The sequence below is a fragment of the Antechinus flavipes genome, chromosome 4 (assembly GCF_016432865.1).
Source record: "Antechinus flavipes isolate AdamAnt ecotype Samford, QLD, Australia chromosome 4, AdamAnt_v2, whole genome shotgun sequence".
Classification (NCBI taxonomy): Eukaryota; Metazoa; Chordata; class Mammalia; order Dasyuromorphia; family Dasyuridae; genus Antechinus; species Antechinus flavipes.
Genome location: NC_067401.1, coordinates 133,837,831 through 133,863,378, shown reverse-complemented (window position 1 = coordinate 133,863,378; position 25,548 = coordinate 133,837,831). Strand labels below are relative to the sequence as shown.

At 53.8% G+C, this 25,548-nt stretch overlaps 1 protein-coding gene across 3 annotated transcripts; it reads left to right on the top strand.

Moving 5' to 3' along the window:
- Positions 1-25,501, top strand: THRA (thyroid hormone receptor alpha). 3 transcript variants are annotated; one of them, XM_051994578.1, is made up of 9 exons: positions 1-459; positions 12,889-13,245; positions 15,364-15,425; positions 15,877-15,977; positions 16,342-16,489; positions 19,316-19,521; positions 20,125-20,271; positions 21,435-21,693; positions 22,188-25,501. In XM_051994578.1, the coding sequence occupies exons 2-9, from the start codon at positions 13,193-13,195 to the stop codon at positions 22,436-22,438; spliced, it is 1,227 nt and encodes a 408-aa protein (XP_051850538.1). In that variant the 5' UTR covers positions 1-459; positions 12,889-13,192; the 3' UTR covers positions 22,439-25,501. The 3 variants fall into 3 exon arrangements, with proteins under 3 accessions (XP_051850538.1, XP_051850537.1, XP_051850539.1); XM_051994577.1 differs by lacking the exon at positions 1-459 and adding an exon at positions 518-869; XM_051994579.1 differs by lacking the exons at positions 1-459; positions 12,889-13,245 and adding an exon at positions 523-869.
- Positions 25,502-25,548: the final 47 nt, after the last annotated feature.

The following is a 25,548-nucleotide window of genomic DNA, read 5'->3' as shown; positions in this document are numbered from 1 at the left end:
TAAGACCAGATATGTGTATGTATCTTGGAGATACATAGTCCTTTTCAGAATTCCTCCTTCAGAATGTGAGCTCCTTGAGGATAGGGATTGTGTGTTTGCCTTTCTTTACCGAGCACAGTGCCCATTAAGTGCTGAATAAATGCTTGTTGAGTGACTAACTGATTACATCCTAACGCCTGGGAGACAGAGTGTCTTTTTAAAAAAAAGGGGTTGGTGACCAAAAGTGGACTATAGGAGGAGGAAGCCTAGTGAAAGGAGGAGGGTTAAGAGTGGGATAGAAACGTCGGCTGGAATGAAGTGTCAGAGAGTAAATTAACAAGAACCGGGAGATTCACTTGGACGGACCTGGAAGGGATGGGCATTTGAGTGAGACGGCATGGGATAGGATGGGACGAGGGGGCACACGACAGATACATGAATGGACAGAGTGCAGAGTGTAATCAGAGTAAGATGAAGAAGGTGAGAGGAGGTAGGGGGCGGGGCGGGGCCGGGCGGAGTAGAGCCGACCTGGCCCGGCAGGCCCGGGCTGGGAGGAGATGGGGGAGGCCTCCGGGCTGCGAGGCTCGGCCTGCAGGGAGCAGCAGTGAGCCAGGCCCGGGCGGCGCGGAGCCTGGAGCCCGAGCCCGAGCCCGAGCCCGAGCCCGAGCGGAGCGGGGCGGGGGAGGGAGGAGCTAGCACGGCCGCCGCCTCTGCCGGAGGAGCCGCGGGGCCGCCACACTTGCCCCCCTCCCCCTCTCTCACTCGCACTCACACCCGGGGACAGGAGGCGGGCGGCCCCGGCCCCACCGGTCCCCCATGGCCACCCCCGGGCCCCGGCGCTGAGCCACCCGCCACCCCTCCCCACGCACAGCCCAGCCCGCCACGCCGAGGTAAGGGGGAGGGGGAGGGGGTATTAATATGCAAATACATTGCGATTGATTATGCAAAGCCACCGGACGCTTGCTTGCAAAGGTCCTAGCCCGAGCCGGGGGCGTCCCGGGGGACCCTCTCCCTGCACCACCAGCCCCTCGGTGACACTGTCAGTGCTGGGGTGCTTGCAACTTATCAACTCCCCGGAGTAAATGGAGGATCAGGGCGGGCGGGGGAGGGGGACGGGACGGTTGCAGCGGGTTGGTGGCCAGGAGGGGGGCGGTGGTGTTGCAGGGGCAGATGGCGTCCGGGCCTCGCCCCCCACTCCCTGCCCGCCGCCGCCCCATGGGTCCCCGGCCTCTCTCGGTCCCGTCTGCTACGCATTGTAGGAGCCACGGCCCCGGCTGCCAGGCGGCCCCTGTTCCCCCGCCAGCCGCCGCCGCCGCGGTTTGTTTACGGTACGGGCGGCCTGTTTCTCCCCTTCCTCCCCCCGACTGCCGCGGCCGAGCTGCTTTTGCAAAGCTTCCTCCGGCGAAGGGGTGGGGGTGGGGGGGTTGCAGCTTACCCGGGTCGCGAGAAGCTCCCCAACCCCTTCACACGCCTCCCCAGTTCAGGACTGTATGGCCCTCCAGTTGCAACACTCCCAGTGGCAAAAACGCGGCTAGGTAGATGGGGGGGGGGGGGGGAAGGAGTTAGTGGGAGAACTCCGGGGTCTCTGGAAAGCGCCCGGAGAGTTGTATGCTCTGGGCCACTTGGGGAAGTACGCGAGAAATGGGGAGGGAGATAAGGGGTTTGCAACGTGTGTCTGGAGCCCCTGGCAGATAGGGTCTCCCTCTCTTCTGGATGGGGGAAAGGCCTAAGGGGTGGCGGGGTCAGAGTTTGAAGGGAGGGTAAGGTAGGAGGAGCGAGGCACGGTTGGTAGTACTCTGGGAGCCCTCTGACCTGGCAGAAGCTCTCTGACGTGAGGAGGAAGGGGGTTGTTGTCCGGGAGGTGGAGGGTAGTGGGGAGAGACTGCGAAAGCCAGACACACTGGGATAGGCACAGACACACAGGGACGCAGGGAGTCAAGGACAGGAGGTTGATAGACACACCCACATTGGGCCAGGAAGACCGAACACTCGTGAGCAAGTGCACACGCTGAGATGGACACACCCACAGGGGGACCCAAGGACAGGGAGACAGACACAGGCACATACCCACACACAGACAGACTCCTATACACAGACATTACTACACACAGTCCCAGATGCAGTTACAACCGACAAATACTGTATTTGTGGAGGACCTGGTGTCCAGGCACCCCTGTGCTGCTGTGATACCAAGAAAGGAGTCCAATCAACCAACCAATAAACAATTATTAATCATCTACTATGTGGCAGGCACCGGGATAATGGATACAAAAAGATATGACAGGCACTCCCCTCAAGGAGTTTACATCTAACTGGGGAAAGGAGACTGACAAAAAATTATAGCCATCCCAGAAATGTACATATATAGTAATGTACAGTACTCTATTCCAAGGAGTCAACCTATGGGCTATAATTTTTTTAAAGATAATTATGTCAATTAAATGGTTTCTTTTTATAATTTTATGCATTTAAAAACAACATTCTGAGAAGGGTTCATAAGCTTCACCAGAGTGACAAGGAAATCCATGACACCAAAAAAGGTTAAGAACCACTGTATTTAGATTGTAAATTCCTCGAGGACATGGATACTATGTGTCTTATACCTGTTTATATACAGAAGCTCAGTAAGTATTTGTTGACTGAATGATAGAGTAACAAATTTACTGTGTCACACATGCAGGCATTCACAGAAACAAATGCACGTATTCTTTCTCTGTCTCTCATGCTTCTTCCTATGTATGTCTCCCTGCTCTAAAGCATGACTGTTTTATAGGAGACAGAGAAAGAGAAATCTGTGTGAGAGAAGGGGGAAGGGGATTTTTGAGGACTAAGACAATGACGCTAGACAATAACCGGGTCCGAGCTGCCTTGACAACTAGGGACAGCAAGGTTAGCTTTAAGGGAACCAGGCTTAGTGACTTGGGGAGTCATTTGCCTGAATTTTTCCTCCTTATATTGAAGCCCTCCCCATAACTCCAAGTAGATCTCTTTCTACTATTTTTTTGGTTCCTACCTTCTGTCCCTCTGTTCAAATTACTCTGTGTGTTTTTGTCTCTTTATGTGTTTATCTCTCTGTCTGGTCTCTCTCTGACTCCCAATCTATTTCTTCTCTCCTGTCACTTTCTTTTGTGTGTCTCCCAGTCTTTGTATCGCTGTCAGCATTATAATCTTCTCTCCTAGAGCTAGGGACTGGCTAGGACATCCTTCATATTTCTCTGGTTGCTAATAGTGAGCTTTTCCCTGCTGCCTCCCCAGGGGTCAGCAGGAGGTTGGGGTGGGGGTGGGGGGGGGGGGGTGGAAGGGGCTCTGCTGGCTTCTCAGGACATCCTGGATTTCCTTACCAAGAGAAAAGCACAGCTGTGGCCATCAGGGTTTCTGTGATGGGGGTGGGGAAGGGTGCTTCATATGGTTCTGTACAAGCAGGCTTCTCTCTACCTGCTTAAGCTAAGCCTAAAGAAAGGGCCTAATAAAGGCTAGCTCTAGGGAACTACTGGGGTTTTCCTAATTCCACTGGGAATTCCTATCTTTTTGGCTTCTCACGGCTCTAGTAGGTTAGAGTATCGGTGTTTCCTATGCCCCACCCTATCCTAAAATCTATAGAAATTATTACTCTAGGGAAAGGGTTAGGAACTAAGCCATTAACACTGGAGTATCACTCCCACTGGGGCCTATTCCAGGCTCTTAAAGGCCTTATTTTGTTCATGCTGATCCTGAACTTGTTTAGGGGACCAGCTTCAAGGACTAGCCCTGATTTCTTCTTTCCCTCCTTTTCTTCCCTTCCCCTCCCTTCCTCTCTTCCCTTCTCCCTCCTTCTTTCCCTTCCTCTCTTCCCTCCTCCCTCCCCTCCCTTCCTTCCTCCCCTGTCCCCTACTCTCTTTCCCTTCCTTTCCCTCCCTCCTCTCCTTTTCTTTCCCTCTTCCCCCTTCACTCTCCTGATTTCTTCTTAATCTCCAGCTTCCCCCCAAATTTCAGTCTACTTAAATACTTTACCACCAACGTGTCTCTTCTCTTTTATGGATGTAGAGACTTTTAAGGAGCATGTTGGTATGTGATAGAAATGGCTAACCCTCCCCTCCCAAGCTCTCAGAGGACTTTGTGGAGTGGAGGGGGAAAGGAAGGAGGAGAATCCTAGAGCCTGATTTGGCTGGCTCCTCCTCCTGTTCTTCCTCTCCTGTCCCTCTGGTGTCACTGTGTGATGGCTGGGATAGACACCTGGGCAGCTAGCTCCACTTGACCTGGGCTTTTCTCATTCCCTGGTTTACCTGGAGGAGGTGGCATAGAGTCATTGATCAAAACTATTCTGATTCCATGTTTCCCAGACTGTTTCTCAGTAAAGAGCAAAACTGAATCCTGCCCAGGAATAGAATTAGCTGAGGAAAGGGACCATGAACCTGGCTGTCATGGGAAGGGAGCTGGAAGAGTTGGAACAAGTTGGATGAAGGAAAGGGGAGGGTGAAGCTGAGGCAGGTTTTCTTCTGGAACATCTTTGAGTGGAGGAATTGTGGACAGGTCTGTTTTGCAGATTTCCTGTCTCTTTCTCCTAGCCCTGACTCAGAGACCCCTCCCCCACAGAGGTGGGGGGTTGGCGGTGGGGAAGGCAAACAAGTTTTGCAACCTGGAGACTTGTGGAGAAAAGTTTCTGGCTTGGGGATGGGGCCCCCTGGGGTACCCTCTTTTCTCTACCATCCTCCCACTCTGAGAGAAAACTCAAAGGAGTTCAGAATGAGGATTCCCACCCCCTTTCCTGTGTTGTCAATGAGTGGGCAGGTGGGCTAAGCTAATTATTGGCATCTCTGTAGCTTTACTCGTCCAGTTCTGTTGTACTTGTGGGGTGGGGAGTTGGGTCAAAGGAAAGGTTCCCACTGCTATCCAACTTGACATGGAAAGCATAGTTGGGTAAGGATATATTTGTATTGAAGATTCTTCTCTCCCAAAGCTGAGGATATCCCCCAAAACCAAGAACACCATTATAACATGCGAGGAAAACAATGGGACCAAGTAGGGTAGGGGGAACGGATCTGGTGGAACATGGGAGGTTTGGGACTCAAACTGTCCATCTCCCTTAGACCCCAGTCCCTATTGCCATGGTGATGAACTTACCATCTCCCTTCCCCCTACTCCTTCCTCTGTTATCAAGCTGCCAGCTCCACCCACTCCAGGTGAGGCATGGAACAGTTGGGGGAGCCGGAAAGGGCTGCCTCCCTGGAGTGGAAACAGGGAACTCTGGAGAGAGGTACAAGAGAATCCATCTCACTTCTTAGAGCTGTCAGTCTGTTTGAAGATGGAGATTGGGGAGTCACTGATAGAGACCCATGCCCCGGGTAGCACCGGCCATTTGGACTTGACTTTTAAATGCCTTCAGTCTTCCATGCCAAGGCAGGGGGTGGGGGGCTAAGTCTGCTGTCGTGTCCTTCAGTTAGGGAATTATTTTTGATCTTTCTCTGGGAGGAAGGAGGGGGAACATCAAGTGTTCCATGCCTGCCACCTTCTCTGCTGGGAGGGGCTTAAGTGCCAGGTAGCACCAAGGGCAAAGGGGATAGGTTTGAAGCCAATAATTAACCTGGCCAAAAAGCACTAGCGCTTCCCCAGGTGTACTCCAGTGTTGTCCCCGCAGGCAGGTTGGACGGAAGAGAAGATTTTAGGGGGTAGATGGAGGAGGGGGATGGACAGAGTCTAGAAATTGTTGCCCGAGGCATGTTAATTTGGGGGCAAGGGAGAAAGACTGAAAATTGCCCAGTAAGTGAAGAGTTAATACCTGCTCCATTAACAGACCCCACCTCCAAGAATGGTTAGAGGGCCATGGGATCCGGGCCAGTCCCTCTGCCCATCCATGTTCCCCGTGGAAGGTGTTCTCAGTGCCGCCCTGTACCTCAGTTTCTCTTTAGAAGAGAGAACGCGTATAAGGGGAAGGGAGTTGGAGAGGCACAGGGCTGAGCAGTATCTAAGGGATTTTCTGATCTCAGGTCGGGTGCTGCAGTTTGGGGTGGGGTTGGGGGGGTGGGCAGCGACCATCCCTGTCTTCCCTTGCTAGTCTTTGGTTGGAAGCCCAAAAGCCTGAGCCTCTGGCAGCTGCCTGCTTTTATGTATAAGCGTGTGTGTACATGTGTGTGTGTTCTTATAATTGTGCATATGTGTGAGCCCAGAGAAAAAAGGGGGCTGGCATGGAAAGGCAGTCCTGGGATGGGGGAGCCGTGTGCAGAGTGCTGTGTGGGCCTCACGCATGCGGGGTGGGTGTGCATGTCTGCACGTGTCCGTGTGTGTGCTCGCTCTGGGGGCTCAGCTGCGCTCGCTCTGTCTCCGGCTCGCTGGCATTTCTCTTTTTCTTATTTGTCTCTGATTGTGCTTGCTCCTGAGGATGTGGGCCTGGGGCTCCTCCCCGCCGTGGAATGGGAAAGGGGGCCTGCCTGGCTCCCCCCTTCCCCGACGGCAGCCGCCTCCCTCTTTGATCCCCCTCTTCTTAGCCCGGGGCACTTTCCTGCGTCTGTGTGTGTATGTGCTTGCCCTCCCCCAGGGTGCGAACCACCAGGATGTGATGGGAAACCCCAGTGCCCGAGGGACTCCCTGCTTCCCCGGCAGTGCCGTCTGTAGTGAGAGCCCCTGCCTCTTGACATTCATACCTCCAGTTCTCAGCTGCCCCGAGCCGGGGCTCCAGTTACTCTGGCTGGGGGTTGAGCTCCTGAGGGAGGAGGGAGGGAGAGAAAAAATGTGCCAGGTTGAGAAGGGGAACTCTCCCCGCTCTGGCTTTTCAACCCCTTTAATCTTCCTCTTCCTTCCCAGAGGGAAGTTGGGGGGGGGGGGTAAGGGAGAGATTGCCGCCTGTCCAGGCTGGTGCGAGGGCAAAGCCAGAACGGGCTGAGTCTAGGGCCAGTTAAGGGAGGGGGAGGAGCCACCGGCAATGGAGGACGAGTGGGGAATGACCCCTGGGGACTGCCTCAGTGCCAGATAGGAGACTGAGTGGATTTGTCCCCGGGGTGGGGAGAAGGAGAGCCCAGCAGGTGGGTGAGGCTGGGCTTGGGAGGGGAAAAGGAGGCACAGTCCTTTGATGCTAGCTAGCACTGGGCATAGTGCCCAAGTCAGTGGCTGCTGTTTATGTCTCTATGTCTCTGTCCTGGGGTGGGGGGAGGAGAGGAATTTCCTGTTGTATTCCTTAGCCGAGGAGGGGGCTTCTTTGTTAGGAAATAAAGCCTCTTCTCTCTCTCCTTTCTCCTCCTCTTTTCTGACCTGGGTTCCACCTGGCTCCTTCTCTCCCCCTGCCTCTCACCCCTTTGTGGTCTGCTGGTCCATCCTCTGGGGAGAGAAGCAGAGTATCGGCCGGGAAAGCGAAGGGGTTTTCTAGTGGGTCGCCCCAGGGAATCCTACCTGCTGCCCCCTTGCCTTTGTCCCCCCGCTGACCAAAGCTGTGCAGCATCTGTACTTTTTAAAATACCCCTCTTAGGAGCTGGCGGTTTCCTCTGTGTCTGTCTCCCCTGGCAGAATGAGAACTTGGGGCGGGGGGGGGGGGTAGCTTGGAGTACTATCCTCTCCTTGTCAGAAGACTGAATGAATGGTTGATGAGCTGTAAGTTAGGAAGCTGGGGAGGAGGTGAGCCCGGGCTCCAGCCCCAGAGAGGCCGGCCTTCTTGAGCAGGAAGGACAGTGAGGGGGTTTGCAGACTACTTAAGGCTCTCTGTGTCAGCCTGTGCCATGCTGTGGCTGAGTGTGTGTGTTTCACTCAGTGTACTGAGGATGTGGACTACTTGTGGGTCTGTTTTCTCCTATGTTGGTGTGGGGGGTGTCTCAGAGGAGCATGGACGAATTTCTTTTTGTGTGGCCCCTGGTTTCCATGCATGTGCCGGCCTTTCTGCCGGTGCCGACATCCATATATCTCTCTACTTTCCCGCGCCCTGGTATAAGGGGATCAGCCCGGGGGGCCTCAAGGGGAATTCCCCCACCCCCACTCTAGCAGCAGACTGAGGGGTGAGGGGGAGGGAGGTGCGAATGCACCCACGACACTATTAATAACCCACATGCCAGGCCACCACGCACCAGCTGTCACCGTGGAAACCACTCCTCCTTCCTTCTCTCCCCTATCTTTGACGGGGTGGGACTTAGGACAGAATGCCCCTCACCCCCACTCTCTTTGTCTCCCTCTCTTTTCCCTCTCTTATTTCTGATTGCCTCTTCCTCACCTCCTTTTCTTTGTGTCTACCCCTCCTTCCAGTATTTCCTCTTTTTTTCTCTCCCATTCTCCCTCTGTCTCTACTCCTATTCTTCATTCTCTCCCCATTCCCTCGCTCTTTTTCCGTCTCTTTTATCCCTGTCTCCTCCCTCATCTCCCTCCCTCTCTCCTCATCTCCCTCCTTTCCATCTTTTTCTTTCTTCTTTCTTCTCTCCCCAACTCCCTCACTCTTTTTCTGTCTCTTTTATCCCTATCTCCTCCCTCATCTCCTTCCCTCTCTCCTTTTCCATCTCCCTCTTTCCTATCTCTTTCCTTCTTTCTTCTCTCCGCAGCTCCCTCTCCTTTCCCCCACCTTTTCCTTGCCTTTCTTCTTCCCACTGTCCCTCCTTTCTCAGTATATTCCCCTCTGTCCCCATATCTTGCAGGTGTGTGGGGGTGGGGGTGGGGATGTTGGGCTTTCTCTCCTGTGCATTATGGACAAAGTTCAGGGGCCTGGGCCGGGAGGGGCCCTGGCCAAGGGGAGAGAGGCAGGAGTGGGTGTGTGGGTATGATGGAAGTAGATCTGAGGTTTAGATTCTGGGGGAAGGGGTAGGGGTGAGTGTATATGTATATATGTAATATATTCTCTCCTAGTCCTGGGAGCTCCCCAATGGCATGGAAAGTGCCCACCCTGAGTTGCTTGAGCATTAGGATCAGACAGCATGGAAATGGGGGCCTGTTGGCAGTGGAAGGTTGGCACAGTGCCCATGGATGCTGCATTGGCCTCCTATCTCCCCCTCCCCCCATTACTGAAGCACTCAGACTTAATGAAATGCTTCCTTCTCCGTGGGCACAGTGCCCACATTGCCACCCCCAACAGCTCTATAAGGGGAGGGGTGAAGAGTGATGTCAGATGACAGGTGGGCCCTTGCTGTCTCCCAGTCTGTCATTCGAGTTGTTCTGGGTTGAGAGTGAAAAGCCCAAAGTGTTTTCCTTACCCTTTCAGGAAGAAGCTTTGAGCATTAAACTCAGCACGGAGGGGGAGGGGGGAGAGAAGAAAGGCCATCTCTCAGACTGGACACTGAAGTCCCCTCGCTTGGGGCTCCGTACCCTCCCCCACACACAGTAGCCCCACATATGTAAACACATGCAGCTATCCAGTGGGGCTGTAAGTCCCGGAAACAGGATGAGAAGGGCAGCGATCGCTCTGGCTGCGGGCTCCCCTCTGCGCGCCATTCTTTTGCCTGGGAAATGTGGGTAAAGCCTCGAAGAATAGGAAGAACAACAACAAAAACCAAAACCTGGAAGGCCGAGGCAGTGTCTCCTAGACTATACAGCCAGAGTTAGGGAGACCCGGCTCTAACTCAGTAAGCCGGTCCCCGTGGGGAAGTTCCTTAACCTCTCTGGTCCACCCTTGTCTCTCTGTCTACCTCTCGGAGCTGTGGGCCTCGGCACAAAGCGCCTTGCAAAGGCTGAAGCCGTCACTCTCCGTGGTCTTTACCAACTCGATGCTGGGGTCCAGGCGGGCCGGGCACCGCTTTTCCCTGGCAGAGAAGGCGGAGACGGGGATGCTGGGAGGGCCGTGTGCCCGGGACCCTTGGGCATCCGTCAGCCCCGCGGGGTGCTGCTCCTCCGGGCGGGGGTCCGTCTGAGCCGGGCCCGGGGCACTGACGGCACCCAGGCCGTTAGTGGGGGTTCCCAGAGCCGGAAGCCCGGGTGAGGGGCACGGGGTCTTGCAGAAGGGTTGTCAAAGCCAGCCCCTCACTGCGACAGCCCCACCGACTGTCCGGCTAGGCCCTAGGCTGGCCTGTGTCCCTCTCACCGGGCCCTCTCCTGCACAGGCCCTCCTCCTTTCCCCAGGGGTGCTCAGGCCTCCTGCTGGTGAGTGGATTTTTCCAGCTTCTGTAAACAAGTGGTGGCAGCGTGCCAGGCAGGCAGGAGACGGGCGGGGGCAGTGCCCGCAGCCAGGGTGTGCCAAGCACCAAGGCATGGCCTGGAGGGAGACAGGGAGACACCAGAGACAGACAGAGACACTGAAGAGCCTGAGCCCAGCCAGAGAGAGACAGGGCCGGAGAGATAGATACCCAATAGTCTCATTGTCCGGCCCCCTCCTCCCCCACCATCCCCACCCCAGCCCCACCCCTAGCTCAGAGAATAGCCCCTCGATCACCCCCATCCCCCAATACCAGGAGGCCACAATGCTCAACCTTCACCCCCCCTTTCCCCTCCCCCAAACTCCCACCCCTTAGGGCTGGCTGCACCATTATAAATTTATAACAGGAATTTCTCCAGCAGCCAAGAAAAACTTGACCTACTTTCCTGATGGCTTCCAGCCTGAGACTCCCCGCCTGGCCCCCCAGCCCCCTGTTGGGCCCCCCAGTCTCTTGCCAACCCTACCCCCCCAAAGATCTGTAGCAGAATGGGCAACCCCTCTCTTTCCATCCCCTTCCAACTCTAAATGTAGATCCAGGCACCCTGCTCCTGTGTTCCAGGCCTCCTGCCCCATGCCCAGGCTCTTTTCCTTATCTCTCCCTCCTCTCTTATCAGCTTCCCAGGGGTGGGGCTTGGGGGCCCAAGGGCGAGGTCTCTGGTCCAGAAGCCACGTGACCTTGTGCCCTCTCTCCTCCCCACACACGTACCAGCACCCACAGGTACACCCCAGCCCACAGTCTCTAGTCCTATACCTGGCTATGACATCAGGGTGACAGTGCTGAAAAGATGGATGGTCCAGGAGAGCCTCATTCTCTGTCCCCTTTCCCCTCGTCTCTCCGGGGAGCCGGAGCATGACTCAGCCCCACCAGCTTAGGGAGGCTACCACAGCAGTCTCTGTGGGATCGGGGGGCTCCTGAGTAACTTTGGAGAAAGGGGAGAGGGGGCACAAATATGGAGAGCTGGCTACCTTTCTCCTCTGTAGAAGGTAAGCTCCTTCTGGGGAGGAACTCTAACTTCAGCGTTCACATCTAACAATAATAATCCTGGGAGCGAACATAAGAGTTGCAAAGCTCTTCATACATTTTTTCATTTAATCCTTGCCACAAGAGTATTGTATTTTATTAGATTATATTATTGATCCCCATTTTGCAGATGTGGAAACCAAGGCAGAAAAGCTAAGGGACTTACTCAGGATTGTATTTAAGTCAAGATTCAAATTCAGGTCTTTCCGACTTGGACTCTGGTGATCTAACCTGTATGTCAGCGGCGTCGCTCAAATAGCCATAAGGACGGGGCAACTAGTTGGTGCAGTGGATAGAGCACCAGCTTTGAAGTCAGGAGGACCTGAGTTCAAATCTGGCCCCAGACAGAGGAATACAACCTAGGAATACAAATACAATAACACTCCTGGCTGTGTGGCCTTTGGCAAGGCACTTAACCCCAATTGCAAAAAAAAAAAAAAAAAAAAAATGCTACAAGGATCCCTTCAGGCAATAAATTGTCATAGAAAATCACATACATACATTATCTATGTTCTATTGTATTTTTACCTATTTCTGTTAAATGTTTCTCAATTACATTTTCATCTGGTTGCGACCCCGCTGAGGAGTGATGGCGGCACAGGGCCCATGTAGAATGCCTGTTACCTATGCTCCACATTAGATGCCTCTGATCGCTGTGACTTCCTTCTTTCTTTTTTTTCCCCTAAACATATTTCCACATTTATCATGCTGTGCAAGAAAAATCAGATCAAAGGGTTGGGAAAAAGAGAAAGAAAAAAACAAGCAAACAAACCAGCAAACAACAACAACAAAAGTGGAAATACCATTCTGTGATCCTCACTCGGTCTCCAAAGCCCTCCATGAGCCAGGCTCATCCATAGTCTGGATGCAGGTGGCTCTTTCCATCCTAGTCTATTGCAATCGTGTGGTTTCTTTGCTCTTTGAGTCTAACACCGCTGACATAGAGGATAGCGCAGTTGCGGTCAGAAAGAGCTGAGCTTATTACATCTTTAAAATGGAAATGAACAGGGGCAGCTAGGTGGCGCAGTGGATAGAGCACCAGCCCTGAAGTCAGCAGGACCTGAGTTCAAACCTGACCTCAGACGTGTAACACTTCCTGGCTGTGCGACCCTGGGCAGGTCATTTACCCCAATTGCCTCAGCAAATAAAACAAAACAAAATGGGAATAAATAAAATAACCTACCCCCTAGAATGCCAGAGGGTCTCGTTTCCCTAACAGTGTCCACAGCACACTTTGAATGACCATTTCACATCTCCTCATTCTCCCCTTCTTCCTCAATTTCATCATCATCTAGCACCTATGTCTTGCCAGTTATTTTAAATGTTATCTCATTTGACCTTATGAAACTCTAAGAACTCTATTATTCCACCCATTTTACAGATGAGGGGACTGACTTGCCCAGAGTCACACGGCTAGCAAGTGTTTAAGGCTAGATTTGAACTCAGGTCTTCCTGATGCTCTCATCTCCTTCTTCCCCTAGGAGTTCTTGTTTCCGCTGCCAAAGACAGCCTTAGTCTCATTGCCTCATCCCTCTTTGCTTATGTCTCCTCCCGGCCATCCTGCTGGATGTTCAGGGAGGCTGGGCTGGAGGTGGGGCAGTTGTCCCCCTCCCTGATGATGTCAGACCTCCTTCACTCTGGCCCTGATTGGGGAGTGGGGGGTGGGGGGGAGTAGAGAGGGAGGAGATTTCTGGATCTCCCCTTGCCTCATCGCCTCAGTGTCACGATGGGCCGCAGGTACCCTTCCCGTTAGTCTGGAGTAATCCCCACCCACCCCGTGGGCACCTGTCTCAATCCTTGCTCTCTCTTCTTTCCTCAGGGCCCTCAGGACAAGACTCTACAGCTGCTCCCCCCTCCCCCCAACTCAGGACTCTCCCCAAGAGCCAGCTCACACCCCAGCCCTTCTGCCGCTCCCCCCTGGCCCCCCCTGCCCCCCGCCCCCCGCGGGGCGCGGGGCATGGCATGGAAGGCCAGACGCTAAAGCCCGGCCCCATGGGCGCTGTACCCTAGAGCCCGGGTGGTGGGGGGGAGGCTCACGGCTCTGCTTGCAGGAGGTCGCTGTGCCTACTTCAGTCTGTTGGAGTGCTGGGGGAGGGGGGCAATCCTGGATGGAATTGCAGTGAATGGAACAGAAGCCAAGCAAACTGGATTGTGGGTCTGACCCAGAGGAGAACAGGTAATAAGCGCCATAGGCCGCAGCCCCTGCCCTCAGCGGGGGCGTCATCCGCCTGAGTTACCGGTGGGAGATTCAAGCTGGTTCGCTGTCTCTGAGGGTCACCGGTCTAGAGATGGAGGGAGCTGCGGAACCCAGGCCCTTTCCTCTCACAAATGAATAGGGAGAGGCTCAGAGAGGCCGCGGGCCGGGCAGCCCCAGGCGCAGAGCCGGAGCCGGGGTTTGAACCCGGGCCCTCCGGTTCAGGAGGCCGAGCCTTGCCCGCGGCCGTGTGCCTGCGAGGGTAGCTATGGCAGCGAGGCGCTGGCCGACCACGATTCCCCGGCGGCCCGTGCTCCTTCTTGGAGGAGATACGGTTACCTTCAGATTCCCGGGTAGAGCAGGTAGTCAGGCTCTGGCAGGAGGTGCCGGTATGCGGCGAGGGCTTGGGGGAGGGGAGGCTGGCGAGCAGGTGGGCATGTGATGTTTCCATGGCGCTTGTGCCCACGGACAGATGGCCACTCTGCACATCCATGTTTGGAGCATGGTGGGCTCCTTGAGCTCTTCTTTGTTCATATTCGGGGAAGGGAGAAGGGAAGCTCCTGGGCTTTCTCCCCAGGAGGAGGAGAACAGACTGGCTCTAAGGTCTGTGTGTGCCATCGGAGCACCTAGGTGTGGAGGAGGGGGCGCTGCCTCTGCTCTGTGAGAGAGGAATTGGGGGAGAGGGAGAGGGCGTCGTTGCCCACCCTGACTGTCTCCGTGTGGCACAGCGCCCTGTCCCAATTGGCATGGGGCCTAGAGTGCTGGGTACAGCCTGTGCTCGTGGCTGGGGAGGGGGAGAGGGTGCTCTGGGGAGCGGTGTGGCTGTTGCCAAGGAGATTGGAGTTGTGCCAAGAGGCTCGAAGCCCAGCCTGGCTCAGCAAACCGGTGAGGGGGGACAGGGCCGCCACGGGGTCCTGAGGGGAGAGGAGGAGGTAGGGGAGGTCCCAGGGCCCTGGCCCGGGGGGAGTGGGTTTCCCGGAGGCGTCCTCTCCTTAGGGAGACGTGGATGGGGGCCCTCACCCAGCCTCCGGGTGTTTCTTACACACGCTGTGTTCCCCGACATCTGGGCCGTGGGCGCCTGAGGGTTGCCGTCCCTGGTCCTCCCAGAGCAGCATCAGGGATGGGCTCGACATTTTGTAAAGCATCCCTCCGTCCCCTGTGAAGGGGACCTGGCCAGTCTGGAAGGGCAGGGACGTAGCGGATCCAGTCCCCACTGGAGCACTCCCTTCCTCTCCTAGCCTCCCTACCCACACTGCTTTAGGGTCTCCCCTGCGGTCCCCCCACCCATGTCTTTCCGCCACCTCGTGGCCACTCCTGGAATTGTCTGTCCCCAGATATTCCAAGTCAGGTATTTTCAGGGAAAGGAGTGGGGCCTCCCTCTTCCAGCCATTCAGGAGCCCGCCGCCGAGACTTTGGGCGGTCCCAGGGAGGGGGGCCTAAGGCCTGTCTGTGTTGGGGTCCCACTGTACAAAGAGGCTCGAGGAATAAGCAGTCCACCCCCTAGATGCGCACGGATGTTGTATAACCCCCCATTCCCCCATGATGGGGGAGCAGGCAAGTTATACAACATCGGTATGCATCCGAGGGTTATATAAAGTGTGTGTACGGAGGGTTATGCAATATGTGTGCATATACTAAGGGTTATATAACATGTGCATCTCCTGCAGACCGTGGCCGTGCGTGTTTGTTTTACAAGTGGCTTGTAGGCTCCTGCATGTCAGCTTGCATAGGCCCTGAAAATCATGCATCGTACACATGCACGTTTCCGAGTTTGTGCACTCTGTTCATCCCGAGTCATATTCCCGTGAGCATGGACTGGAGGTTATGTGGCCGTGCTCTCCCTGGGGGTTCTGTAGGATGGGCAGGTCCCCCCGAGGGGCACGGGGGCCCTGGGACCTGCCCGCGCCCAGCCCGGCGCCTTCACTGCCAGCTCTGACCTTCCCAGCCCCGCCAGCCGACCTCGGAGGTTGGTGGGGCTCCACACGAGGTGGCAGGTAGTTGGGGCCGGGGAGATGGCCAGATGCCTCCCTACAGTGAGTAGGGGCTCGCCAAGGATCAGCCGATAGAAAGTTCATAAGCCCTCCCCAATCCCTCAACCAGGTCACTGGATGGCAAGCGGAAAAGAAAGACCAGCCAATGTTCCCTGAAAACCAGCATGTCAGGTGAGATGGACTGTCCACGTCCCTCCCCGCCCCCTTTGTCTCCCCTCGGCTGTGCAGACTAATCCTGTTGGCTGGGCAGCCCTGGGAGAAAAGCCATAGCTCCTTCCCGAGATCCTAAAGGAAATTAGGGTATCTGGGGGGCATGCTCCTGACCTTCGGGGGCAAGTCACGGAGAACAACCGTCTGCCTTTTAGGTAACACAGTTCTACTTGGTTCCAGGTTGGATTCCAGGTTAAAAGACCAACTCAGTGTCACATTGCTCGTGTTATCTCGACTTTATGTACTCCATAGCATGTCCTCACCCCATACTACCCATTACTCTGTGAATGAGATAAAAGGAAGAGCCTTGAACTAGGGTGGGAAAGGGGATCAGGATGATAAGGAAGTGCTGAGGCAGAGAACAGTAGCTCTGACCTCCAGAGCGATTTCTCCTTGCCTCCCTGTCCTACAGGGTACATCCCTAGTTACCTGGACAAAGATGAGCAGTGTGTCGTGTGTGGAGACAAGGCCACAGGTTATCATTACCGATGCATCACTTGTGAAGGCTGCAAGGTACGGCGTCCCACGCTGCCCCCTCCTCCAGTCGGCCCCCCCAGCCCTTTCCATCCCTCTCTATTATCTTCTCCCATTTTTGCTAGGTGCCCATTATAAGGTGACTCCTTACCCTCACCTTCCTCTCAGCTCTCCCCCGCTTTTTTCACCACTTCCAGGCCCGTCCCTCCTGACCTTTCAAACTGTGTGCAATATAGTCCTTGAGCTATAAAACCCCATAGAATTCTCTGTGCCTCCAGCCCTGTAGGCTGTGATGAGGTATTCTCTGATATCTCTCTTCTTTCAGGCTTTTTGGTTCAAATGTCTGGTGGGTTGGAGGGGCAGGAATCTAGAAGCTGGTCCTTTATCTGCACCCATCTCCTAGGGCTTCTTCCGGCGCACGATCCAGAAAAACCTTCATCCCACTTACTCCTGCAAATATGATGGCTGTTGCATCATTGACAAGATCACCCGAAACCAGTGCCAGCTATGTCGCTTTAAGAAATGCATCTCCGTGGGCATGGCCATGGATTGTAAGAGGGCATGAAATTGGGGACGTGTGGTCAGGGCAGAAAAAAAAAAAGAGACTGGGGTCAAAGTTCTAGCTTTCTACACCCCAGCCCATCCTTGCCATGACTACTCATACAATTGTTTTGATAAGCATGTTTTATTATTATTAAATGTCTGTGTATGTAGGCATTGAATAGAGCCTGGGGCTATGAAGATAAAGACTCGATCATAGAGCACTTTAAAGATTAAAGCACTTTCCTTACAAGAATCTTAAGAAGTTCATAGTTCACCCATTTTTCTAGATGACGAGACTGAGGCTCTCAGAGGTCTAGTGGATTATTCCCACTCCAACTAATGAGTTTCTGGAGTGGGGTCTCATAACTCCAAGCCCAGTACTTTCTGCCAATTTAGATAGGACCCAAATCCTGCTCTCAAAAGTCTTATGACCTGATGGAGGAAAGGATAAACACAGGACTGTGATACAGAGTGAGATTAGCATAGCTTGTGATTTCACTGCTATACTCAACCCCTTGGTGAGCAAAACTCCCTTAGCAGATAGAGGGTATCACCTCCTCTGCAACTACAACCTTAAGAGATTTGATTGCTTAGGTACTATGAGGTTGCCTTGTGTTGCCACATGACCAGTATGTATCAGAGATGAGACCAACTCACTCTTCTCATTCTAAAAACTTAGCTTGAGATCCACCAGGCTCTACTGCCTTACAAGAAGTGATAACTCGCATTTACATGATCCTTTAAGTTTCGAAAAAGATATAATTTAGATCCTTTAAGCCTCACAACAACTCAGTGAGGTGGATACTCTGATTATCCCCATATTACAGATGAGGAAACCCAGGCTGAGTGACTTGTACAGGATAAATGCCACAGAGACATACAAGTCAAGTGCTGGGGGAATTTGAAACCATCACCTCTGTTCCCCTCTCAGCATCTCTTTCTTAATTCAGTCAAAGGGGGTATTCACTGAAGCGACCCCCTCAGAAAAAGGTAGACAGTGTCCAACTCTTAAGGTCCTATTCCTCTCCCTTTAAAAAAAAATTTATATATATATATGTTCTCTCTAAACACAGGCTCAATCGCTCTTCTGCCTTTCAAAGTGTAAAGTTTATAGATGATGGAGCCTTAGGGAGAAATGGGATAAAGAGGAAAAGATGCAAACTCCTAGCTCTGTTCTGCTTCTCTTTAAAGTTGCATCCACTGGCTATCAATAACAATATCCTATTCCTGCCTGGGAAATGGAGGAATGATTGACCAGTAGAGCTCTTTAGCTATTTCCCGTTGGTTGAAAGGATAAAATACAGAGCAGCTAGATGATACCGGTCCTCAGAAGGACCTGAGTCCAAATCTGTCTTAGACACTTAACACTTCCTAGCTGTGTGACCCTGGGCAAATCACTTAACCCCAATTGCCATACACACACACACACACACACACACACACACACACACACACGAAATATACAGGGTCTTTGTGCTCAAGCCACTCAAGAGTTAATTGATGACCTAATTAAAAAAAAAAAAAAAAAAAAGACCAAGGCTTAAGGCACCTTTTCTAAAGACCTTTGTTACTAATCAAAGCTTTCTTGGGCTTAGTTTTCCATTCTGTAATATGGGGAAATATCACAGAATCTAGAGATAAAGGACCTCGGTAGCCATCTATTAGAATCTATATTGGGAAGACATCCACAACATAGTATAATATAATGTGCTGGAAAGATAACATGAAAGACTGTTCAGGAAACAGAATTAATAGCTTGTTTGTACTGGTGTATGGTTTATAAAGGAGCTTATTGATAATGTCCATATGAGGTAGTATTTATGTGTATTTATTTTCCCCATTTTGCAGATAAAGAAATTGAGGTCCAGAGAAGTTACATGACTTGCCCCATGGTAATATAACATGATTACACAAAAAATGATTAAAAGCCTCCAGGTATAAGATAAAGAGGCGGCTAAAGCCAGCCTCATTCAGGAAGACCTGAGTTCAAGTTTTGCCTTTGACACTTTGGCTAGTTTTGTGATCCTGGGCTGGTCATTTAACTTTTCGGTGCCCTGAACGGTTCCCTTTATAAAGACTTCTAAGACTACAGGTTGGCAAAGCAGGTGCCAATCTTCATAAGGAGAGAGCTGAATAGTTGATATTTTTATAGTTTAAGACTGGAAAAGTTTTTTACGTTCATCCCCACAACTACCTTGTGAAGTGGGTGTGTTATTATCCCTATTTACAGATGAGGAAACTGAGGCTGAGCGAGGGTAAGTGACAGGAAATGTCTGAAGCAGGATTTGCAGACAGGTCTCCCTGACATTGTGCCATCCAGCCTTGAATGTCCTCACCAGCAGTTCCCTACGGTCTGCTCTGAAAAACTGTAAGATGCTGTGCCGAGCATTGGAGCATAAAAACAAAAGCAGCCCCAGTCCTCATGTGACTTGTATTCTACTAGTTATGGAGGGGGACAGAGATACAATATATACATAAATAAATACAAAGTAATTTCAAAAGGGAGTGGCCTGGTTGGGCTTTTTTTGTTTGTTTGTTTTTCCCTGAGACAATTAGGGTTAAGTGACTTGCCCAGAGTCCCACAGCTAGGAAGTCTGAGGCTAGATTTGAACCCAGGTCTCCTGACTTCAGGGCCGGTGCTCTCTCCACTGCGCCCCTAGCTGCCCCTCGGGCTGGGAGTCCAAAAGGCAGAGGCAAGGATGGAAGGCATTCGGGGCCTCTGTCCCCAGCAAGCACGCGTGTGCCCCCAGATTCAAACCCAGGATTCTGGACTGTTCTGTGGCTGGAGGCAAGCGCCAGTACAGAGGGAAGGGGTTGTCCTTCTCCTCCCACAGTGGTCCTGGATGATTCAAAGCGGGTGGCAAAGCGAAAGCTGATCGAGGAGAACCGGGAGCGGCGGCGCAAGGAGGAGATGATCCGCTCGCTGCAGCAGCGGCCGGAGCCCAGCCCTGAGGAATGGGACCTCATCCACCTGGTGACGGAGGCCCACCGGAGCACCAATGCCCAAGGCAGCCATTGGAAGCAGAAACGGAAATTCTTGGTACGGGAGGCGGGAGCGGACAGGGACAGGCAGACCGGACGGAGGAGGGAGGGGTGCTCCGGAGGGAGGACCGCCTTCTCCAGAAAGTCCTCTCTGAGTTGGGGGAAGGGAGGGGACGGAAAGCCTTCCCGAGGACAGGCCTCGGGTCACCCCAGGACGTAGACCAGGAGCCTCCCTGCCATGAGGGCCGAGTCTCCCCCTCCCCCGCAGCCCGGGAGGTGTCCCTGGGAATAAGGATGGTCAACTTTTTTCTCATTGATTAGGAGTTCCATGAGGACCACAGCCTCTCTTCTGGGTCCTTCCCACCTGGCCACAGCACTCTCTACACTGTCAGCCACAGGACAGGGTGGGGATGGGCTGAAGGAAGTCCCAAGTCAATGGGCATCTGGGGGAAGAGACACAGTCTCAGGACAGAAAGCTGGCACCAGGCTGCCAGGTTTCTGTGCTCTGCCTTTGGGACTCCCTGGAAGAAGGGGGAAGGTGGGTACCTAAGTGCCAGCCTCCTTCCTCAGCTGCCCTGGAGCTCCCCCTGGTGGGCAGTGTCCTCTAGTGAGGGGTTAAATGGGGTCCCTGGCCCTACCTGACCCCTGACCCTCCCTCCAGCCAGAGGACATTGGCCAGTCACCCATGGCCTCCATGCCAGATGGGGACAAGGTGGACCTGGAGGCCTTCAGTGAGTTTACCAAGATCATCACCCCGGCCATCACCCGTGTGGTGGACTTTGCCAAAAAACTGCCCATGTTCTCCGAGGTGGGTATCGGGAGGGACATGGATGTGGGGCCTGGGGAGGCGGCTGGGGACAGGGGGAAACCTGGGACTGTTCTCAGAGCCACCCCATCGGAGAATGGTCACCTGAGAAGCCCCAGAGCCTTCTCATTTCATCCAGTCATCTCCCACCACTGAGAACCTTAGGTTTTCAGAAAAGAACGAATGGCTGCTCATTTCTTCCCTCTCTCCCTCACTCCTGTGTTGTCCTGCTGAACGATATCTGGAGGAGACAGCTTCTAACACCCTGACCCTTACCCCCGCCCCCTACTCCCAGCATTCTGTCCTAGGGTTTCCTACCGCGTGTATAGTGGGAATTTCTTTCATAGTCTAACCAAATAACAACTGATAATTATGTATAACTTCCAGGTTTACAAAGTGCTTTACTTACATTATCTCGTTTAATCCTGGTAACTCAATGGAATAGCTATAGTGGGTATTATAAGTTCCATTTTACAGATAAAAAAAAAAAAACAGACTTAGCAAGATTTAGCTAGTAAGTATTGGAATATAAGACTCTCCTGATACCAAATCCAGCATCGTTTCTATCATCCCGGGGGTTTTCAGTCTCTTTGTGGGGCCCATCATTTGGCAGCCTGATGGGCCTGTTCTCAGACTCTTCTTTATAGGCATAAAATAAAATGGTTAGGATTACAAAGGAAACCTATTCTATTGAAATATAGTTTGGGGGGATAGAGCACCAGCCCTGGAGTCAGGAGGACCTGAGTTCAAATCTGACCTCAGACACTTAACACTTCCTGGCTGTGTGACCTTGGGCAAGTCATTTAACCCCAATTGCCTCAGTAAAAGAAAAAAAAAATCTAGATAATTTCGGGGCAGCGAGGTGGTATCATGGATAGAGCATCAGCCCTGGAGTCAGGAGGACCTGAGTTCAAATCTAATCTCAGACACTTGATATTACCAGAAATTACATATATATAGTTATAAAAATGTTTTAAAAATCAGTTTTTGGACCCCTATATTAAGCTCTCCTCCATTACCTTTTTGCAACTAATTTAGCTTTAGGGGGACCCTTGGGCTCCAGCCAAGGCGTGTATGTGGAAGTATGGGTAGAGGTGGGGGAGATCTAGGAACCAAAGAAAGAGGGATGAACTGATCATCCTGCCTCTTCACCCCATTTCCTTCAGCTGCCTTGTGAAGACCAGATCATCTTGCTGAAGGGCTGCTGCATGGAGATCATGTCTCTGCGGGCTGCTGTGCGCTATGACCCCGAGAGTGAGACTTTGACGCTGAGTGGGGAAATGGCCGTCAAGCGGGAGCAGCTGAAGAATGGTGGCCTGGGAGTGGTCTCTGATGCCATCTTTGACCTGGGCAAGTCACTCTCTGCCTTCAACCTGGATGACACGGAAGTGGCTCTGCTCCAGGCTGTGCTGCTCATGTCTTCAGGTACCAGTTGGGAGAAAGAAGATGCTTTGGGCTTGGGCTTTCTTTCTGCTGCTCCTTCGGTTTCCTTCTGTTCTCTCTGTCTCTCCTCTAGCCCAAGTCTAGTAGTGTCTTCCCCCGGGTGTTCAGTCTCTCCCTCATTTCCCCACTTGTCTTCAGAGTCTCCTTCCCCTTTCTCCGTCTCTCAGTCTCTCCCTCCCCCATAGTTTTCCTTCCACCCTCTACCCCTCTGTCTCTCCACTGTTCCTCCTCCCAGCTCCCAGTTCTTTAGTTCCTCCTCTGTGGCCCCTCACTTTCTCCTCCCGGTTCTCCCTCCCTGCGTTTCTCTTCCAGCCCTCCGTGAGTTCCCTTCCTGCTCTGCCTCAGTCAGAGTCCTTCCTGCCGGTATTCTCTCCCTAGAGCTTCCCTTAGGGGTCCCCTGCAGCAAAGGCAGCCCCCTCCCCTTGGGCCTTTCCCGGGCCGGCGGTCACTCCTCGTCCCCCTTCTCTCCCTTGCAGACCGCTCGGGCCTGCTGTGTGTGGACAAGATCGAGAAGTGCCAGGAGGCTTACCTGCTGGCTTTTGAGCACTACATCAACTACCGAAAACACAACATTCCCCACTTCTGGCCCAAGCTGCTGATGAAGGTGACTGACCTCCGGATGATCGGGGCCTGCCACGCCAGCCGGTTCCTACACATGAAAGTCGAGTGCCCCACTGAACTCTTTCCCCCACTCTTCCTCGAGGTCTTCGAGGATCAGGAAGTCTAAGCCCCCAGCGCTGGGGTATGGAGAGAGGTGGGGCATGTGGAGCTGCAGGGGGTGCAGCAGGAGAAGGGGCAGGGCTAAGGGAAACCACCCTCCATCCCTCTTCTGTCTTTCCTTCTATATATTTTGGCCTCCCACACACAGCCTAGCCAAGATCCCTCCTCAGAGACCTCCTTCCTGCCCTGGGATCAGGCAAAACAAACAAACAAACAAACAAAAGAAAAACCAACTCAAGAAAATGAAAAAGGACAATGCCAGTAGGAAGGGGAGTCCTCTGGCAATTTGTAGGAGCCCCACCCCCCCAGGGCAGGGGGAACATGGGGAGAAGAGATGGGACAAGGAACCATCTGAACTGTAGGGGAAGGATGGGGGTTGTGGGGGGAACTGCCCTCTACCCCTCCCCCCACCAAAAAAGTCTCCCCCTCTCCCTCTTATTCCTTAACCCAGGTCCTGGGCCAGGCCCCTCTTTTCACGCTCAGATACCTGGGTTGCACAGAGAAGCCTCAGCATTGGCTCCTCCCTGGGAGGTTAAAAGTTATAGTCACTCTAACTGCACTTTGGAAGCGAGAGGGAAAAAGAAAGAAAAGTGGAGAAAAAAATAGAGAAAGAGAGAAAAAGCCAAAAAAAAAAGAGAGAGAGAGAGAGAGATGATGATATTAAATTATTAATTGAGGCCGGCTGGGGAGAGGACCTGGGGTGGGGGAGATAGGACAAGACTTACCCATCCCAATGCACTTTGACAGCTGCCCCCCCCAAAACAAACAAACAAACAAAAAACCCAGAAACCCACCGTCACCATCACCTCCTGGGTGGGGCTGCCAATCAGAGTTCAAGCCACAGAGTCCTGGCCACCTCCATTTTCCTTCCCCTCCCGACTTGCCTTGCCCCCTTGGCGCACACACCTTTGCACCCTCTGCTCGCCACTTGTGCCCGCTAATTCTGAGCTCCATCTACCTCTCACACTGGATGCCAGCCAGTACCCTCTATGGCTCCCTGTTAAAATGCCCACCGTCCCAGAGACTCCCCCCAGGCCACCTTGGCGTCCACACCAGGAAAGACTTTGGTCCCGGCTCTCCACCATGCTCCCTGATCCTGCAGAGTTAGCTACAATCAAGAGGCTGCGTTAGGGGGACTTTTGAGTCTGGGTGTCTCCCCACTCTGCTCCTAGGCCCACTCTTCTCTCCTCCAGGATTCCAGCCCCCCACGATGCACTAACCCCGTCCCTTCTTTTACCCGTGTCTCCTCCATTCCCGGCAGTGCCCTGATGTCTCAGAAGGCACCTGAAGGTGGTAGTATGGAGGGGCTAGGGAAATGGCACTTACTTTTGGAGGGGTTCATGGGGGGCTTTGGGGGTGTTCATTTATGTCACTGAAACTCTGGCCAGGTCTGCCCCCTCTTTCTCCCCCCACCAGGGACTCCCTGCTCCTTTAAACTAATTCAGGAACTCCAGCTTGCGCTGCGCCCCAACCCTCGCCCCAGGAAAACGAAAACCAGGGAAGGGGACGTCTTTCCGGCCAGAGTTCCCCGCGTTGTTTGTTTGATTTGAGTGTGCAGCCCCCTCTCCCCTCCTCTAACCAGGGACTGCAGGAACTAGCCCCCCGGAACGGGAACGAGCAGGTCTGAGGAATACGGGGTCCCACACATGGGCAAGGACGGAGAGCCTTGCCCCGAGAAGCCATGGGTGATGGGATCAGAGCTGGGGGTGAGGGGGCTGTGGAGTTCCTCCTCTTTGCACTACTTGGGCAAAAATGTCTTAAGCAGTTGAGGATCTGCCACGGCTGCCCTGGGCCTAGGCCCCCGGCCTGACACCCACACCGCCCCCCCTCGGCCTCCCCGGCCCTGAGCTCTTCGGAGCCGAGTCCGGCCTTCTGCCCCCTCCTCGCCCTCTTGGATTTCCCGGCACATCCCCCCGCCGTGGCCCGGCTGTGTGTGCGTCCGTCCTTCACACCGGCTGCCCGGAACACTAGCTGTCCGAGACCGCGCCCGGGTCAGGGGCCGAGCCTGCTTCCCGCCGCCCCAGCCCCGCAGGGCCGCAGCGCCCTGCTGTCTCCTCGTCTTCAGCCACGGACACGGCAGGGAGGGCTCCGGGCCCCTTCTAGGCACTTGGGAATTACTTCCAGCACACCACCCGCCCCGCCCGGCCGGCCCCAGCTCCCCGCTCGGCCCGAGGCCGCGTGGAGGATGCATGTTGTGTGTGTCTGCGTGTGTGTCTGGGTGAGTGTCCCCGTCCGTGTCCGCTTCGTTTGGGGGGTCCGGAGGGAGTCTTGGAGCACCTGCTCTAGGTTCACAAATTCCCCTATCCCTACGTGGGAAGTAGAGGACCGGGGGTCCAATCTTGGAGATCATTGGTGCTAATAAAGGAGGGAGGGGTGGGCAGCGGGCCTCGAGGGTGCTTAGCCAACCCCTCCGGGATTGGGCCGGGGCGCTTGGGTGGGGCGGGCCTAGTGTTGCAGTATTGGCTGCGGGAGGGGCGCCCAGATAGGATGGGGGGCCCTAGAGCCATGACCACTACACTGCCCCCCTTCCCGCTCCCTACCCCGCCCTGCCTCCTTCCCCATCTCAGTATTCCCCCACCCATCATTTTTAACACACATACCTCATCCAGCTCCCCACCTTGCTCTGTCCCAGGTGGGGGGAGTGGGGAGAGAGGAGTCCCCTGTCCCTGCCCTCATCCCCTGGTGGCCGGCCTACAGGGTGGAGAGGGGTGGGGGGCAAAGACACCGTCCACAAGGGGACTAGGGGAACCCCCACCCCGTGACTCTGGGGGGGGTACTGCCTGGGGGCGCTACTGAATGTATGAGAAGCTGGTGCTGTGGGGTGGGGGTGGGGGGAATATGGCTGGTTGGGGGTAGCTCCTTCCCCTAGGGAGGGATAGAGGCCGGTAGGAGGAATGGGGGGAGGCCTATCCTGACCCCCACCCCCATATTGACAATCAGTATGTCTGTTATGTGCGATTTTTCACCCCGTTGTGTTTTGGGTCAGGATTTTAAAGAAAGATATTTTTATGGTAATTGTCGCTCGTCTATTTTACTATATATTTATGTAATAAATATATGATGAAAATAACTGCCCTGTGGACCCTTCTGTGTCTGCATGCTGTGTCTCCCTCCCGG